This window comes from Netta rufina, assembly GCF_964035555.1.
Source record: "Netta rufina genome assembly, chromosome: 6".
NCBI lineage: Eukaryota > Metazoa > Chordata > Aves > Anseriformes > Anatidae > Netta > Netta rufina.
The window spans coordinates 10308671-10327165 of NC_140129.1; the positions used below are offsets into that span (position 1 = coordinate 10308671).

At 42.1% G+C, this 18495-nt stretch overlaps 1 protein-coding gene across 1 annotated transcript in view; it reads left to right on the forward strand.

The window, feature by feature from the left end:
* DRC11 (dynein regulatory complex subunit 11) overlaps nucleotides 1-18495 on the forward strand; it is a gene marked incomplete at both ends in the record, with an annotated part of 103227 nt that overhangs the window by 20894 nt on the left and 63838 nt on the right. The window contains one exon of the mRNA XM_084289409.1: nucleotides 6546-6733. Within this exon, the coding sequence (XP_084145535.1) occupies nucleotides 6546-6733 (188 nt within the window). The remainder of the gene's footprint in view (nucleotides 1-6545; nucleotides 6734-18495) is intronic.

Genomic DNA, 18495 nt, shown 5'->3' on the forward strand with positions numbered 1-18495 from the left:
AGAAAGGAAACTGTCCTAAATTAAGTACCCAGTAATAAAAGCTCCAGTAAATCTACCTTTCAGGCATAATATGTATGGTAGCCTTAAAACATGAAATAGAATGAATTTATTTATTTCTCTAAAATGAAGACTATCTTTCCCTGTAAGTGTAGTCATAATGGAACAATTGAAGAGCAGTTAGTTCCACAGTATGGGGCCTCCTATATGTAGAAGTCTAGCCTTAAGCATGTTCAGCCAGCCTGCACACCTCTAAGTGTTTTATAATGAACAATAAAGCAGTCTGTGTTGAAAAAAGCTGTTGAGCTGACTAAGCAGAAAGACAGACATTTCAAGCTAGGAAAGAATGATCTATGCCACTGAATTCCTACGTGTGAAAGAGAACATGTACAGAGGCTTTCATCACATTGGCTTACCTGGAATGCGTAGGGAACTTCTCCTTCCTTCTACTGGTGGGTCTTCCACATTGGTAAAACCTCAACTCTCTTTGGGGAGGATAGGGGGAGCAGAAAAGAGCAGAAGATCAAACAGCTCTCTCATCAGCATGCTTGTGACTGATGAGTTGGAACAAAATTCTCTTTTAGACAAATGTCCATTTTGCCTTATTAATTTAAACAAGGATTTTAAAGACAAAGCCCATCAAACATTAGATAAGCATTTTAAGTTAATGGACCATGTAGTCCTATTTTCCCACAAACTCAGGAATCTTCCTATTATGCCCTATTTTTACAGCAACATCAATTATTAATATGTATACTTTTGCTGACAGAGGACCACACTAAAAATGTGAGTTTCGTTATCCAGTTCTGGGTCATTAACTGTGAAAAGCTTGTAAATATAATGGTTTATTCACATGGGAAGCCTTCATTAAGATGCATTATTCTACAACTGATGTGGCAGCATTGCATTATCAAGTTCACTGTCTCCATCTAATATTTGTAATTTGTTTCTAAATGAGTTGCTGTTTGTAGGGCAAGTTAACAAATTTGAATTTCACATGGCCAAAGAAATTTCTTTAAGATGGGAAAATGCTTCTTCCCCCAAGGAAAAGCTATTTATTTATGTCCTACTGTAGAATGCCTCCCTTTGATTCAGAAGCAGAAACATTAGAGGCGCTGAGAGAAGTGATGTTAGAAATAAATTGGCTTTTGTCTTCCTTAACGTGCACATTAAGTATAGATAGCTGTAAAGCTGCAGTCATCATATCATCTCAGTATAACTCTTAGAGCTCCGGAACAAGTATGGGGGGCACATGGAAAGCCAATCTGCAATACTGCAAAGGACAGGTCAAAGACTAGCTGAGGCTGTTTGAAACCATCCTCTTGCACTGTCCATCTGTCTTTGAACTGTTTCTGCCCTTTCTATACCTATTTTCTCTTGCATTATTAGATGGACAATTGTTTTTCAGACAGATTTTCTTCTGAAGTCTGCTCCTTGATGAGAGAACACAAATGCCACTGGAGCCACCTCGCTCTGAAGACCCAAGCGTGCTTGAAGGACAAATTTAAGTTCCAACATTTTGCAGTTGCCTCCTCACAACTGAGGCAGGATTAAGGATCGCTTGAACTCCAGAACCAGTGAGGTTTAGGGTGACATACACTTTTGTGATTAGGACGAGAACACTGGGTCAGAAGAAATAGAGCTTCACATAGTTTATTTCTTCACTTGCAAAGCAAGAAAATGGAACCAGTGTTCTCTAATTCAGACTGCACGTGCTATCCAAATCTTTTTTTTTAAGGTGTTGTAAAAGTCTAAAACATTTCATACCATCCGTTGTACAGGCTCCCTGAGGACTCAGTTTTCTTTCCTCAGTTTGAGTCTTTTATTTGACAAAAGAAGAAAAGATTTGCTCTGAAAATGCATTGCAAATGTACAACAGATGGTAGAGAACTGACAGATAAAACAATGGTACAATTACATCATTTTTAAACTAATATCATCTGGACATCTTGGTATATCTCTCCAGCAGCTCGTGCTGCTGAAGTGTCTGTTTTAGGTGATGTTGTTAAATTCACTTCCACACTCAAATTTTATCTATTTCATCTTCTTGTTCCCTACCTATACTCTAACATTGATTCTTTATCTTGATCTTTCACACCCTTAAGTGCACTTGGATCAGTTCTTACAGGCCAAGGAAGCAGTTTTTAAGTCTCTGTTTTACATGTTAGCCCACGTACACCTAAGTTCTTTTGGTGTTTCCTCATGTGTCAGAACCTTATTCCTCCTGTCACTAAACAAAATTCATGCTCTTCCTTGTTGCCATTTTTCTGTGCAGTTCTTCAGCTGGTTTTCATGCCCAGCAAGCTGGAATTTGCTTGGAAAGATTCTGAGAGACACCAAGTTCAATTCATTTGTTGTTGACATGACTGCATTGATATCAAAGTAACTGAATGAAAAGCCAGGCCAGTTGTATGCTCACCAGTAAAGCTTCCCTTAAAATCCAATAGCTGTAGCTTGATTTCCTCACAGCTGCTCGATGCTTTCCTCCTTCTCCCCCAGAACAGAAGCCAGCTTTTGGTTCCTGACATGTGTAGGCCTCCTGGTCTTCACTCATAAACAGGGTGCGTTGCGTATGTTCCCCATTAGGCTGCCACGAATCCTCCAGGACTCATTTATCACGACCAGCTTTGCTCTTCACTTTGTGCTCCCCCTCACCCATCTGAATCACAGTGTACTCCTTCCAAGGCTTTGCACTATAGGAGGAGCCCCTGTTTGGCAACTGTCTGTCCACCACTAGGCCAACTTCAAAGGCTGTCATTTGTTATTAACGTACTCACTGTCACTCCTCACAACAGCTTGTCTGCCGGAGCTGACTCCCACTCGGATCAAGTGTCTTTTTGTACCTGCCATGTCATACTATCTCGTTGGCTCCTTTCCAGCCCCTCGCCTCCTTCCTGTGAATCTGGCTTATCTGGCCGTCTAGCTCCGAGCCAGCTCTGCTTTCCCAGCAATGGAAGCAATCAAGCAACAGCACTTTTCATGTCAGCAACAGCCTTTTCCTCCTTGTAAATAAACTCTTTTCCACATGAGCAGTGGCTGTACCCTAATTTAGAAAATACTAATAACAAGAAAGGAATAGATCTGGAGGAAAAGAGAGTCCAATAAGAGTGTGGTCTTAACCAGCCTTCCTCTTCTCTTTCATCCCTTTTTCCCCTTTTTTTAGTGAGTTATTGAAGGTGGGTAACTAGACTCATGGGTAGGTGTTTTCCTGTGGTTCCTGTTTGTTTTGTTTTATGAAAGTAAAACAGTACAAGGAAAAGAGAATAAGGAAAACACGAAGGGCAAATATAACAGAGCTTCTTTTTATAAGCTGTTGTAGAAGGATATATCTGTACTTCAGCCTTAGGGCTTTGACTGCAGCTCATACACAAATATCAGCAGACATACTGGTAACCATATGGAGACCAGACAGGTAGCTGCACAAATATTTACTCAAAGCCTTGGGTGGGTTTTGCAGACCAGAGCACGTTCTGTAGCTCTGTTGCTATCAGCATCTGAGACAGCTAGCTTAGAGCTTTGTGACTCGGGATTCAAGCATAGGTATGATCTGTTCACTGAGAGATAAGGATCTCCTCCTTATGGTCTTGCTTATGCTGGCACGTTCTTGAGAGTTCAAACTGTTCTTACCTCACCTGCCTTAGGTACTGATGAGAAATGCTGGTAGTAAATCTGCAGTGACAAGAAGCTGATCATCACAGGCTCCCCAAGCACCCACTGGAGAGCAGTTCAGAAGAGAAGCCGAGTGAAGATGAGGGTCAGCGATGGTGAAGAGAAGCTCCCCTCTCTGTGCTGCTGCATGGGCCTTCCTGCCTCCTTGTTGTTCCACGCTCACCCATCGCTCCCCTTGCAATGGCTCTGGCCCTCAGCTGCCTCCTTGGTTGACTGATTCACCTCATTATCCTGGGAGAGAATTAACCTGAGGGGATGGGAGAGGGAGAAAAGATAAAGGAGATTATTTTCTACTTCTTAGAAAGCTGGACTGGTTCACTGCAGGGTCAGGTGAGTGCCAGAGCCTGTGCAGGAGAAGACAGGGACCACCCATCCAGCAGACAGAGTGGAGGTGGAAACTGGCCGTTTCCAGTGCCAATAAGCTGTTCATCTAACAAGCCAGCTCATGAAATTTCATCCTTAAGTGTTCAGATAAATCCGGTAGAGGAACCTGTCTTTCTCCGTCGACTGCAAGTTAGCCATACTAAAGCTGGGGATATCCTCGTGCCTGTTGTACCCAGTTGCCTTGGCCTGAACATTGATTCCATTTTTTCTGCCTCTGTCCCAAAGGAAATGGGACAAGAGAATCTTCTGTCCACCCAGCAAGACACCTCTGATATTCACCACAACTTCCTTTGCTCATTCAAATAATCAATCCCTTATTTCCCAGGTTTCTTTCCCTTATCCCTATTCTTCTTGCATATCTTCCCAGGAAATGCTGGAAAACATATTTCTATATAAAACATCTCTTACCTTCAGTTCCCCTGGTGAGCATCTGGTTAGAAAAACTAGCAGGCTGTCTGTGCATAACACACTGCCTATTTGCAGGCTGTGCTACAGAGACATGGAAGAGTTGTGTTGGCTTTAGCTTGCTCATCCCTTCAGTAGCAGCAATGGTACCAGTACCTCTAGGCACTAGTACTCTGATGGGAACTTCTAAGAACAGCAGTCCCTTGAGCATTACACTGGTGAAACAAATAGCTGAGTGGGAAACTGCCTAAGGGAAGTGGATCTTGTTTCTAGATTGCAATCTGGGAAGCAAGCCTCATGGGCCCACCACTGGTTTCCAAATGAGCACTGAGGAATTAGCATCACATCTGCCAGGTATGGCTATTCTGAGGTGCATTTAACATTACAGGTAAAACACAAATAAATAGAACCAACATTACCTATGCTGTACTTTAAAATACTTGCTGTGGAAAGGGAAGAGTTGGAAACACTTGACTGCTGTGGAGAGTGAGAAATGGGTGAAGATAAGATCTCAGGGTGAAAGGCAGCATCTTTGGGTCATATATTCAGGTTCAGAGCATGTGCAGCTGCCGTTCAAACGCACGCTACATGTCTTTTTTCCTTCTGAATATTTTCTCACCGGTGGCCTTGACCAATTCCTTTTGTATAGTGCAAGTCACACATTGCAGATGCAGGGAGGGCAGTAAATTGCTTTCCTGAACAGGGCCTCTAATGCTTACATTGGATAGTGTGCAAACGCACCGTGTATTTTCTGAAACCAAATTTGCTTGGCACTTGTTAGTGATTTTTGGAACCTGGCTGAGGCATGGAAAAACACTGAATAACAGATCTTAAACGTAAGCTGGCCAAACCTTTGATAGAAGCTTTTTTGTCTTTGCGGGAGTCCTCTGGAATGAGGACTTGGAGCATGAGAGAAAATACATCACCAGTGCAAGAAGAATTTATGACTAAATTAGTGTGAGATGTGCTGATTTAAGGACAATCTATATGTTCTGAAGGTGGAAGGCCAGAGCAGAAATGCAGGGGGGGTTGTGCAAACCAACAGTCCTGAGCTTTTGTTCACATATGCTGCCACCTATATGTGAGTCACTGACTTTGAGGAGTAAAACACCCTGAATTACAAAACCAGCTTATTAGATTTTATCTTCTTTTCCATTCTTAAATATGACATAAAATATAAATACTTCCCAAGTATATGGAAAATATTTTGTTCTAGAATTGGAAAAAAAAAAAAAATCAAAGCTTATTTTATTTTTTTTATATACCCTTTTCTCTACCTTCCAAACTAGGAATAGCTCATAATACACTGGGAACATCTTAACTTTATCAACCATTGCAAACTAAAAAATATAAAGTTTCAGACCACCCAGACAGATGGTATTTTTCATGCTTCTGTATTTGCATACCAGAATGACTTTCATTTTTATCTCTCTTAAAGTGCACATGTAAAATCAATCACGGAGTAGAAATTATTATTGTAAGACTTGAAACTGGTTTAAAAGTCCTTCTTGCCAAGGTTATCAAATCATGGGAAACTTGGGGAGCTATGATTTTTATTGCAGTGTTTGGGGGTTTGTTTATTCTTTTTTGTTTGTTTGTTCCTCAAGGGAAGTCGATTTCCTAAAGGAGTACAACCAGCTGCAACAAAATACCAGGAAACCACTGACCAAGCGGTGCATATAAAAATTTTAAGTGAACAAATTAAAAACAATACTGGCTAATTAAAAAGTACCAATAGGAAGTCCAAACATTTGAAATTTCAATTAAAAATCTCTGGCACCCTTCTGACATGGATAAAGTTGGCATTTGCAGAACAGCAGCTTTCTCACCTGTCTCATTGAGCTCCCAGGATCCCACGCTGAAAGGGTTGTTTTTGTACATTACAATGTTGTTAATTAATGCTGAAAAACTAACAATAGGCCATTGTGTGCATCCAGGCACTTTTTATGAGCATAGTTTTTTTTTTTTTCCTGGCTTCCCGCAAATAAATTAAGGCTTAAGCTGAGATTCACTGTCAACCTGGCATTCCAGAGTGTATTAAGTTTCTTTTCATTCGTATATCTTTTGTTTTCTCCCCTTGTTGTTTTCAGAGCCTACCTCCTCACTTAAAGGCAATGAGCTCTTCACAGATGCATGCCAAGCAAATAAATGCCCAGCAAGGTGAGGTGCATGAGAGAAACGAGGAGGTGTTTATCAAGGACAAGCTGAGAGAAACAGAGGGGCTTGACATCAAGGAAACTCTCGAGGACCAGATCGGCCAATGTTTCATCGAGTGTCGGTGAGCAGAGAGAAACACTTGCCCCTAAAGAAAACCATTTGCCCCAGGGAGCCTAATTTTGTAGTTCTTACAAATTGCAAATCCACCTTCCAATCCCACTGCAAGCATTACCTGCAGAACGAGCAGCAGAGCTTGTAACTGGGGAACCCAGGCTAGAGCATTACTCTGTACACAGCCCAGCAGGGATCAGAGGTGCACCTTGAAAGACTGGCTGCAGAATCAGACCCACAAAGATTAAACCAGGGGCACATTCAAATTGCATGCTAGCTCGGGCTCTAGCTTTGCAATTATAAAAAGCACACCTACAGTTTAGGAACGCTGACTTTTTTCCCTGTCTGAATACATAAGGTTTAAGAGAGTAACACGGACTTCCATGAGACAGAAGTGTAATTACTTCCTATAGCAAATCACATCACTGGTACTGCAGTCCAGGTGCCTGCTGCCAGTGTTATCTATCAGCCTATATGAGTCTGAAGTATGCTTGTACTTGAGGCCTGACCTTGAAGACACTCCCCCAAATGTAACTTTATTTAGTAGTGCTGCTGATCTCAGTGAAACTTCACGTCTCAGTAGAGTTAAGCACATACTTACACGTTTTTAAACTGAGTGCTGACACCTATAGTTCTCTCAGGAAGTTTACTTTAGCTGAAGTTTGAGACTGGCAACTTCGATACAGCAATACTGTAAAGCTTCATTCTAAGGAATGCACACTGTTTCTGTGACACAGATATTTTTTTCCAGGATTTACCCTATCCAGTGGGTTAGTATGTAAAAGTAAATTGGGAAGGAGGGCCCAGAAATTCCAGGATTTATCAGCAAAGTTTCAGCTGCTCTGCATATGATCACTTCCAGTGGTTTTGTGTCTTGAGCTGCTTGGTGATGTTACAGGGCTTGTATTCATCTTGTGGGCTGGTGTCACATCCATTCATCATTCGGTATTTTTTCAGTGTACTGGCCCTTTCAGTCTACTGGCGTGTAGTTTCCAGGTGGAAACACAAATGCTTTCTGATGAAATCTTTCTCATTAAATATCCTTATTCTTATTTATCCCTTGCCTTTGGTGACTATACAACAGCAATTGCGTTTGTTGAAAAAAAAAAAAAAAAGTCATTAAAATAGCACGCAGGTTTATCACAATCTATGTTCCTTTTTTTGTACTTCTGGATCTTACCTACCTTTTAGACTCTAGTATATACTTACCCCATCTAGCCCTCCTTTAAAAATAACTCAGGGTTTTACAAACCTCAGTTTTCACAAAGCACTTCCCCATCCCCTAAATCAACCCTGCTCTTAGGGCCCAGACTGCACAGTGCTTGAGCTGCCATTTCCTGCCTCTTCCCACAACTCCCATGGTCTGAGGTACAGAAAGATCTTATTTCCTTTACTTAATATTACTCATCTAATAGTAATTCTCTAGCATAGGTCAATCGTGTCCAATTATCTTGATGCTAGAGGTTGAGGAAAGCTAGCTGAAATACTGTGTATAATTGTTTCTTTAGGAGATTAACAGAGAACAGCCAATCTCCCAGAGAATAAACCCAGCTGTAAACCTCTTTAAAAACAGTTACAAGATACTATTAAAAGTAAAATCCTTCCTATCAAGGTAGTAACAGCAGATACCAAAGAGCCTAACCAATCCAAATAATCATTTGGAGGAAGCTGATACCAATGTTTGATCACTGGAGGCAGAGAGGAGTGGCTGAAGGAGCTATTCATCAAAACCCTTGCTACCTATTTTATAAACGACCTGAGCCTCATGTATCTGTGAAATACTCTGAAGAAGGGAAGTGGAGTTTAAATGCTGAGCCTTCTTATTTAGTAAGCCTTACAAGCAAAATGGGACCCTGTTGTTAAATTTATATCCCAGATGTGCCCAGGGGCCCAACTTCAGATGAGACTTCAAGACTGTAGGCAGACAGAGTCAGTATCCCAGCATATAAATATGTGATTAAAGAAGTTGTAAGGAGTCTTTAACTACCCAGTAAGTTGTCTGGTCTGATCTAGTCAGGTTCAGTAGTCTTGAATCTCATCTAGACTTGAAAATTAACAAAGATTAAAGCCAATGTGTGAGTATAAGCACCACATTAACTGTTCTCAGATAGCTTTATGGGTATGCTTTTCCAGAGCAAGTGATTGTATTAAATGGGATTAAGATACACCCACACACAGAGTTAATCAGTGACAATGCTGCTTATCCACAAGGCTTTAGTCAGACAAGTTGTTCTTCTGCAACTGAGAAAGGCTGAGAAAACAGCTCCCCTCTGATCTTGTGTTATAATCAGAACTGTGTTATGACAGAACTGCTTCTCTATCCACCCATCTAAAACAATCTGATTTTTAAACTGGAATAAAAATCAGTTTTAGGCTAAACCAGATCATTTCAATGGAGCACAATTAAAGGAAATGCTGCATGTGTGTTTATGGCAATTTTGTGGTGTGCCTGCACGGGGGGTCATCAGGTGGCAGAGGGACAGTGACAGACTTGCTGCCATCAGAGCACTGTGTTCAATCATTCTCCCTGTTACTGTCTTCTTTTAAATGAACTGTCCCTCAACTTATCTAAAAATCACTAAGGCACATTTCAGCCAAGACTAGACAGATCTCATTAATAAAATCTGTTCTAGCGACTTAGCAGTGTGGCAGATAAAACCCTGTCCCCATTTTGCAGCCAGCGGGAGAGCTGCCATCAGCTTCCGCGGAGGCTGGACATCACCCAATATTTCAGCTCGTGTGGATCTGGCTGAGTGATGCCGTGGTTTGTGGGATAGAGAGGAGGCACCAAGCTGCCTGCCACGATGCTCTTCGCGGGAGACCTCCATTGAGGTGACCAAAAGAATTTTCACAGCAGACACATTCACTTGCTTCCAAAATAGGTGAAAGAAAAATTTTGCTAAATGTTGCTACACAGGGGAAGCACGTGTGTCGGGCAGAGCCAAGTTGTGTCTTGCTCCTGCCTGGCCTGCTGAGCAGCGGGCCAGAACTGAAGTGTCAAGGTTTACATTATTACCTGCCAGGATGTACTTTGGCTCTCCATTAAGCCAGTCTACAAGATCAACATCTAAATGTAGCTTATAAATTATTCTTTAACTAGGCTTTTTGACAGAGTTTACCATTTTCTGTAGTCTATTAAATAAACAGATAGCTAAAAGGGAACAAAGATTCTTTTGAATGAATTTTGCTGCATGTACTAAAAAAATAAACCCAAACTTCCATACTGCATCCTTCAATTGGAACGGGATGTGATAGGAAATACAATTAGCAGGTGTTGTCTTTCAGCACCGCTACTATCAGATTACAAAAGCAATGAGCACGTATTAAATTTCTCCACTTATACAGAGAACTGTTATAAATATTTACCACTTTCTTTGCACAAGGGAATAGGAGTAGCTTCAGTCATTTCAAAAACCAAAACAACAACTTCTGAAGATAGGTTCTGGAAAAAAAAAAAAAAAAAAAGCAAAACCCAAAGGAATAGATCGAACAAAAAAGTTTCAGTTGCTTTATAACACAAAATATTTTTTAATGTAACACTACAATTAATAGCCCTACTGTCCATCGTTCTCTTTATCTGTATTAACTTTTATGGAGCTCTTCTTATGTGGCTGGCAGATTATTCACATACAGCTTTCTAGACTTCTGTTTTGCCTTGTTCCTGTGGTCAATACTAAAAAAAGAAAGATTTTTTGAACGCTTGAGATCATTTGAAAAAAAAAAAAAACCATCATGCAATCTACCTGTAGTCCTCCCTGTTTTTCAAGGTAGCTATGTTATTCATGGAACAGGAGTACAAATGCTCCAGAATTAATACTTGCTGTGATTATGTACCTCTGAGCCTGGATTTTAATCAAATGACTCCCACACATTCCATCCATTATATTAATAACAGAGTTTTATATTAAAATGTAGCAATTACATAGCTGGGGCTTTAGTTTCAATTTCCTGTGCTATTCCAGACCAGAAACATTTTTCTCTTAATTTCACATTCAGGGTTTTGCACTGCATATGCAAGAACTGTCATCATTGTCTTCTCCACGGTATATACCAACAGTCCCCAGATAACAAATCTTTCTTGGATTCATCCCTAAATTAAAAAAAAAAAAAAAAAAAAAAAAAAAAAGCAGGAAGAAGGGTAAAGAAGGATCCCCTTATTATATGGAAAACTGTTGTAGCATTTTTGTCTAAGAAAAGTCTGCTCTGACAGAAATCAATACAAAGGATCAGAAATCAAGATGAGGTTTTTATTACCAGAGATAGCCTGAAGAATCACAGGGGAGAGCCTAATACACAGGCTTTGCTGTAATGTGTCTTATGCCCTCTAGCTGTAACAAATTATGCCGTGAATTTCTTGGAGGATTTATATGCCTCTGCTCAGCGCTCTGGGGAGCATTTCATCAGTGGCATTGCTGACCTAATAACAGGGGATCTAAGTAATAGCAACTTTTATGTACGTTATGTGTTATTCCCACAGATTTGGGGATTGGTTTTCTCGAGGAAGGAGGAGGCAAGGGGTAAATGTGCTTTCATAATAGGTTTACACTTTACTGATTAGCTTTGAATGATCTTCTCGCTCTGCCTGCTGACTTGAGTGCTGTCAGAAAAAGAATTGGCCAAGCCTCATGGTGAGCGAGTGAGACTTCTTCTGAAGCGGGGGGTTCCTGTGCTTTATTTATTCATTTGGAGCATTCCTGACAGCCAGCCCAGGCTTTGATGCAGGGGAAGAGAGAAAGAAATAGGAAGCGATCGTGTTATATTTCCCTTTTTCACAGGACTGTTTTGTTGAGCCGAGTTCACTGCCAATATGCCTGTTCACGGGACTCCCTAGGTAGCAGGGGGTGGGTGATGCGGAGGCAGGAGGAAAACGAATGGAGAGAGAGGTTTTGCACTGAAACTCCACAGAATAGGGCAAGTATTCATTTGTGTCAGGTGCTGCCTGTATCGCCTTTCACACTCCCTACACTCTGCTCCTTACGAAGTTAATATTAATGCGTGTGCAAGTTGCCAGGCAATCCATCAACAGCCAAAATCTTGCCAACAGGACACAGACAGATAGCACCTCAGCTGTGCCAGCCTGCACCACCCCTGCCCTCTGCTCCCTTGGCCCCGGGTCGGAGGAGCTGAGCCGCTCCAAGTCCATCCGGACTTGTCTCGGTCTCCAGCCCCACTGGGATTACTGGACGTGCTCTCAGGCTGCCAGAAGCTCTTTCCAAGGAACCAAGGAGTACAGAGTACAGTCTCTGCACAATATGGCACCAGTTTGAAAAACAGCTGATACGAAAATTGCTTAATAACTAGTTTCTGTGCAGCGAGCCACAATGGCAGACAGTTCTTTTAAAGAGCAAGCTCCAGTCTGGAACTCCCTGGAAAATGACCAAATAGACAGAGTATCAGACCCTTAATCACAATCCACACTTTACAATGCCCCATTACTCTTACAAATGCCTTTCCCTCTTCTCTGCTACCCCTGCAAGGGCACTTCTCCCATAGAAACCTACAGAGGAATGCCTCTCTTGCATCTGGTACTTTATATTCAGCACAGACAGGAGTTACTGCCCACAGGAGCTGTTTATAGATGGGTGATGAAATGCTCTCTTTCACCTAATCCATATTGTCATTACTTGTTTTCCCTGTCATCATTAAAGGATCATCACGCACTCATGAGCCACTTGTATGCGACATTCCATTTGGGTGCAAAAATTACCAGCCAGAAGTAGCTGTGAGCTCAATGTACAACAGGAGGATGTTCTGCAGTCGGGGATAAATAAGGGAATTGTCTCCTAATCGCATCAGATGAGGAGGAGATGAATGAAATTAGAAAGAAGTCTATATCTGCAGCACAGTTTTCTCCTGTCCTTATCTGCTCGCTAAAGTTGATCGTATCCTTTCCTAGCCTTGTGTATTCAACACACCGAAAGCCTGCACAAAGTGAGTTCTTCAGGGAATGTCACAAAAGAAGTCGAAGTTTCTTTTGAATCAATCTGCAGACAGAGTGTTTCTCCTCTGAGCCTTTTTTCAGGAGGGTGAAGACAAGCTCTAAGTTGTGGAGGTGAAGCTCTGGGAGGTGATGGCAGAGGCTTGGGGGTCCTCTTCTCTCCCAGTACTTTGTGTTCCTACTGGGACATCAATACTACAGCAAATGGGCACATTTGCTAAACTTTGGCTAAATACTAAGAATTCTACGTTGTTCTTTCATCAGGCTTGCTGAGAACAAGAGAGAAGGTTCAGATAAAGCTGAATAATCGATTTTTTTATTTTTTTTTAAGTACTAAGGAGGAGATACTCCTGTAGTCTCTAAATCAACTGATCCAGAATTGTTGCCGTATTTCATGTTGGAACAAGATTTGTCTTTTACAAAACCTCCAAGCAAGGGACAGAAGAGATGAGTTCTGTTTTTCAGTCCATAGCTTCACCTCTGTTTTCTGACAGAAATAACAACTTTAGATTTTGTAAAGGCATTGTAACAATTAGTGCTAGTACAAGGTGCTCTCTGTACACCTTTCTGCAAAGCCAAAAGGCCATTCATTAGGAACAGCTTACATCTAACATCAACTTTTCTGGACATGGGGGACATGGCTCAGCCTGCACCCAGGTGCTTGACTGTACCTTGCGTAGACACTCAAAGCTAGCTTCAAAATCCACAAGGAACACCGCAGCCGTGACAGTGCTTAGCCCTGGCAGCAAAACCTGCACAGGACCCTACAGAGAGATTTTGTCAGCTATGCTGAGCCCCTCGCTGCAAGCAGCCACACCGCCATCTGAGCCCAAGCTGGTTAGTTCAGAGCACATCTGTGGGAACTGAAACCCTGCCTCTGGGCTGCAGGGTGAGACAACCTCTAAGAGTGATTAATTAACATAATTAGGAGCTGTAAACATTAATGGGTAATGTTCAAGCCTTTCCTAACGCATTCCTAAAGCTTCCACTGAGTAGTTATCTATTGACTAATTTTGGCAGACATCTTTAGGGCTGGAGGGAGCGAGGGAAGGGAATGCAAATGCATCACTGGCTTACCGGAGGAGTACCAGAACAAATAACCCACCAGGTTTCTTTGAGCAGAGGGAAAATAAGTTATCATAAACAAGAGGACGGTTTGTGTATGGTGGGGGAAGAGCAGAGAGTGTGCGCTGAGGATTAAATAGCAAGATTATCATGAGAAGCAGGATGTTGAAGAGGCCAGGACTGCAGCCCACAGTGCTGCAACCTGTTTTCCCATTCATTGGAATCAACTCTTAAGATCTGATAACCATTAAAAAAAAATAACTCAGTCATTCTTGCTTGTGGGAACACCATTGTCCTCTTTTAAAAGTGTGAACCCCTCTAATTCCAGAGGAGGGGCAACTGTTATTAAGTCCATCTGCAGTTAATCCACTTTATTGGGTGTCCGTGGATTTACAGGAGGCAGGGGACACCTCTGGAAGCTTCTGTGCAGTGGCAGAAGTTGCCTACTTCAGTGTGTGCTAAGAATTTATGAGAGTGCTGACATTAATGGAGGCGGCTTGATGGCTTTTGGGGGGGATCAGCCGGAATCCCCTGGATTCATATATTTCTCATACTTGGTGAAACACAGATAAATCTTGGTAGCGGGTATCTGCAACAGTAAGACCAGTTGAACCCTGGTGTCAGGCCTCCAGAGAGGCATTGATAGTATTACTAGTTCTGCTTTCTAAATCATCACAAACTCTGAAATATGTTGCCTTCCCATTTTTGTAAGGCTCCTTGCATTTACACTTCAATTTATAGTGATTGGCAGCTCTGCATAGTGATTAAAAACATATGCAAAGGACCCTGCTGCTCTTTCTTCATTTCCTATTTTGTTCATTGAACTTTCAAAAGTTTGAAATAATCGAGGAACAAAAATAAGATTCTTAAAATATCTCAGGTGCAAGTCAAGATTCCCAGTTTTCAACATCACTTTTGTCACCTAATGAGCCAACACTGCACATAAACACAACTGCACCAGTTTTCCAAACTCTGCTGCTCCCTTCCAGATAGACATTCAGATGTCTTAAATCACTACAAGTTGTTGGTGACCTTACCTGAATGATCTCTCCTTTGACTGACAGTTTGTTTCTGAAATGGGGTCAGGCCCTGATATTATTTAGCACAGCTAAGTCTTTACCCTAAGCAGACCCTTGTTAGCTTCTAAAGAGGGTTTCATGTACTTTACGAGCAAATTTAACAAGATCAGGGCTGTTTCAAGGGTTTTACAGACAGAAGAGCATGCTGTTGGACCCCAAGGACTTGCTCTCCAAGCAGTTCACCACGAGTACAAGCTCAGGGAAAACTATTTCAGTGCCATGGAGGGCTCAGCATCTTGCAGGAACACTCAGGACTCCAAGCATCTGCAGACACATATTCATCTTTTCATTGGGCATGATTTGCATTGCACACTTCTTGCCGTACTTGCATATAAATTATTCATTAGCAGCATTAAAAGCTCATTCAGATTTGAACAGTCACACGTTACAAAGCCATAACGAGCATGGTTCTTCTTCAGATCACTCTGTCCTCCTCCTTCACTTTCCTCCTCAACCTGCTTCCTTCTAAATCACTTGCTCAGAAAGACTTAACCTTTTTGGAGAGGGAGTTTTTGCAAGGGCATGTAGTGACAGGATAAGGAGTAATGGTTTTAAACTAAAAGAGGGTAGATGCAGATTAGGAACAAAGGAACAAATTCTGCACTCTGAGGACAGTGAGGCCCTGTCCCAGGCTGCCCAGAGGAGCTGTGGGTGCCCCATCCCTGGCAGTGCCCAAGGCCAGGCTGGATAGGGCCTGATTTGCTTGAGGCAGGGGTGGTACTGGGTGGGCTTTGAGGTCCCTTCCAGCCCTAAGTATTCTGTGATTCCCCACCCCATCTCACGGTCTGCCTCTGCAGTTTTCAACTGTAAAGCCCTAAACACTCTGGTGACTGTAGACTATAGGCAAAAATTTTCAGAGACAACTAGCTCGGCCTGTGGAGATAGGATTTTTTTATTTATTTTTTTTTAACAGGGACAGCAAAACTATATATGTTCAAAAGGCTTGCAGCTCCTTGTCCTACATCTTGAGATCAAAAAGATAGGTCTCATTGGATATTTGCATTTTTAGCAAAATGGTGTCTGCAGCTAGCAAGACCAAAGCAGGAAGTCTCAGTATGTGCACTGGGTGTTACAGCTGATGGTCAGTAAGGGAAAACCAAAGGACCCAAATCACAGTGTTAGACCAAGGGCAGGCTGCTCTTTGACCTGTCATGCCAGTCACTTCCAGCCCAGTTCTTACAGACATACCCATCCCGAGCACTATTCTGCAGGCTGAATTCCTGGCTTCACTCGCTTTCTACTTTTGGATTTGCAGCACTACAGAGGCAAAACTGACCATTATAACAAATTTAGGTTAGATTCCCTTCCTACCTTCCTTAAATGGCTGAAAAGGAGTCACAGATATCCAGGGTCCCTTGACCTTGAGTTTAAACCTCCTGCTTAGCATTAAAGCTCCTAAAAATATTCATTCCTTTATACGTCCAAAAGTCTGGAATCCGCTAAAGTAAATAGCATTACTCTGAGTTGGTCCCATTTGCAAGCAAGAAGAAAAATCTTGTAACTAATTAGTTCATTTTCCTAAAGTACTCATAGCCATCTACAGTAATACTTGGGAATTAAAAGCTTGAAAACGCTAAGTGTTGCCGACATAATGCAACAACCTCCCGCTGATATTCTCAAGGACACTTCCCGAACAGTAGATTTATTTGTTGTCATAGATACTCACACAGACACAAACATCAGTAAGGTTCAGGGCTTGCACTTGCCAGCAGCTTATTACAATACAGCTCCACATGTTTTAAAGGTTTGATTGGACTTTTTTCTGGGAAATGCTGCAGTAGTGCCTGGCGCAATGGGCACGTAAGGTCGCAGTTCTTCCACACTGTATTTTCTTTATTCCTTTCTCAAGCAGGGTCCCCACACATCAGACAGGATTTCTGAGGGAAGGGACAAGTGGGGTATTTAACAGTGGCATCTATTCTTTGTTTGAGCAGCATAGCACAGTCCTGATCAATAAGAAAGGAAGAAGGGAGTAAATTCCAAGGGGAAGAGGAAGGGACCCAGCCCAGCAGTTTTTCACTTCACTCTGTGGTAGAGAGAGGTATCTTCTCCAGCAAGTTAATACAGAGCAGGTGGAAGAACCAATTCTCCCACTTCCCCCTTTCCTGCCACAGAGTGAATGAAGATATGCTGGGATACAGGAACAAGGAGCAGACAGAGAAAAAAGCCTCAGGAGTCCCACTGGTGCCTGGTGGAAGGACAGAGAGGTACTGGGGAGTCAGTGGCTGGCAGAGGAGAGGTGTTTAAAAGATATTCTGGGAAAAGAAAGAGTAAGGAAAAGCTTAGAAGTAAGGCGAATAAAAATGAACAGGAAGCACAGAGCAGTGGTTCCCAAACTACAGCCCTTGCTCCACAGAAAGATCTCTTTGGAAAAGCAAGCAAAGGAGGTAGAAAAGACATTTTCAGCCTTGGCTCTATAAAATGCAAAGAAGAAAGGAAGCAAGTGGGGAAAAAAGAAACATGGCATGGACTGACACAAGAAGCAGAGCAAAAGGGTAGCAGAAACATTCACAAGGAGCTAGAGAGGCAGAAGCAGAAAAGAATGGATGAAAGAGGCATATAACTGGGGGAAAAAATACCCTGAGCTACCAATTTGAAAAACAGGGACAGTTAGAACCAGAGACTGATGGAAAATATGAAGCATGTCCAATAGAAAGACAAAAGAGCAGTCTCTGGAGGTGTATGCCACCAAGCAAGCTCAGGTGGAGGTATAAAAAAAAAAAAAAAAAAAAAAACCACGATTGTCTACAGCCAGGAAGTCTGATTTGACTATGGAGTGGATGAAAGCATGTGAGTTATGGTTGGGAATACAGCTGTGAATGACAGCCTGTTATTCTTTCTCACGGGATAAGAGGGATATATTTAGTTCTGAAATACAGTCCTTTCACTGTTTTCACTGACAGTGGGTTTTTCGGAGTTTACATACCGGGGACCATAGCGGCAGTGTGTCTGATGGAATATAAGACTGAATCAGGCCATTGCGGTTTCAATATGCCAGCGTGTTTATTTAACAAGCTGCTGACAAGTTACTTAAGTGCTGAATTTCAAGCGAATCCCACACACAAGGGACTTGCATCGTCTAGCACAGAAAATCCAGGCTTTCACTGGAAATCAGTGTAACATCCACCACACTGTTAAGACAGCTTCCATCCTGGTCTCATTTCTCCTTGCCCTTCTTCACCTGTACCTTAGCCCATCTGTTTTTCAAGCCAAATGTCAAAATACACAATTAGACTCAAGCTCAGCTGCCATAAGATACCACTAGGGTTTCACACCTATGCCCTTCTTCAGTTTGGGGCATAATTCAAATTCTGATAGGGTTAAGCAAAAGGAGATGTGGGCAGCAGGGTGGAAGAAGCAGGTTACCTCATCAGCCTCCAGATCTCTATAATGAAATAGCCAGTACAGGCTCCGGGTGACAGCAGTATTACCTGGATAATATTGCACCCAGGTAAGGGTGCCAAGGGCAGGTGAGGCGAGGCATCTTTTCTCCTTCAAGGACTTTGCATATTTCCCTTTGGAGCACCAAACTGCACATTTGCTAAATGAGCAGTGTGCTGCAAGATTTGGCAAGCACCTAAGTAAATCCTCCCCAGTGCAAAGTTAGCATTAAAGTTGGTCCATCCAAACGCTATGCTCGGATTGAATCTTGACTTAACACTGAAAAGGTTTTGAGATACTATTTCTGAG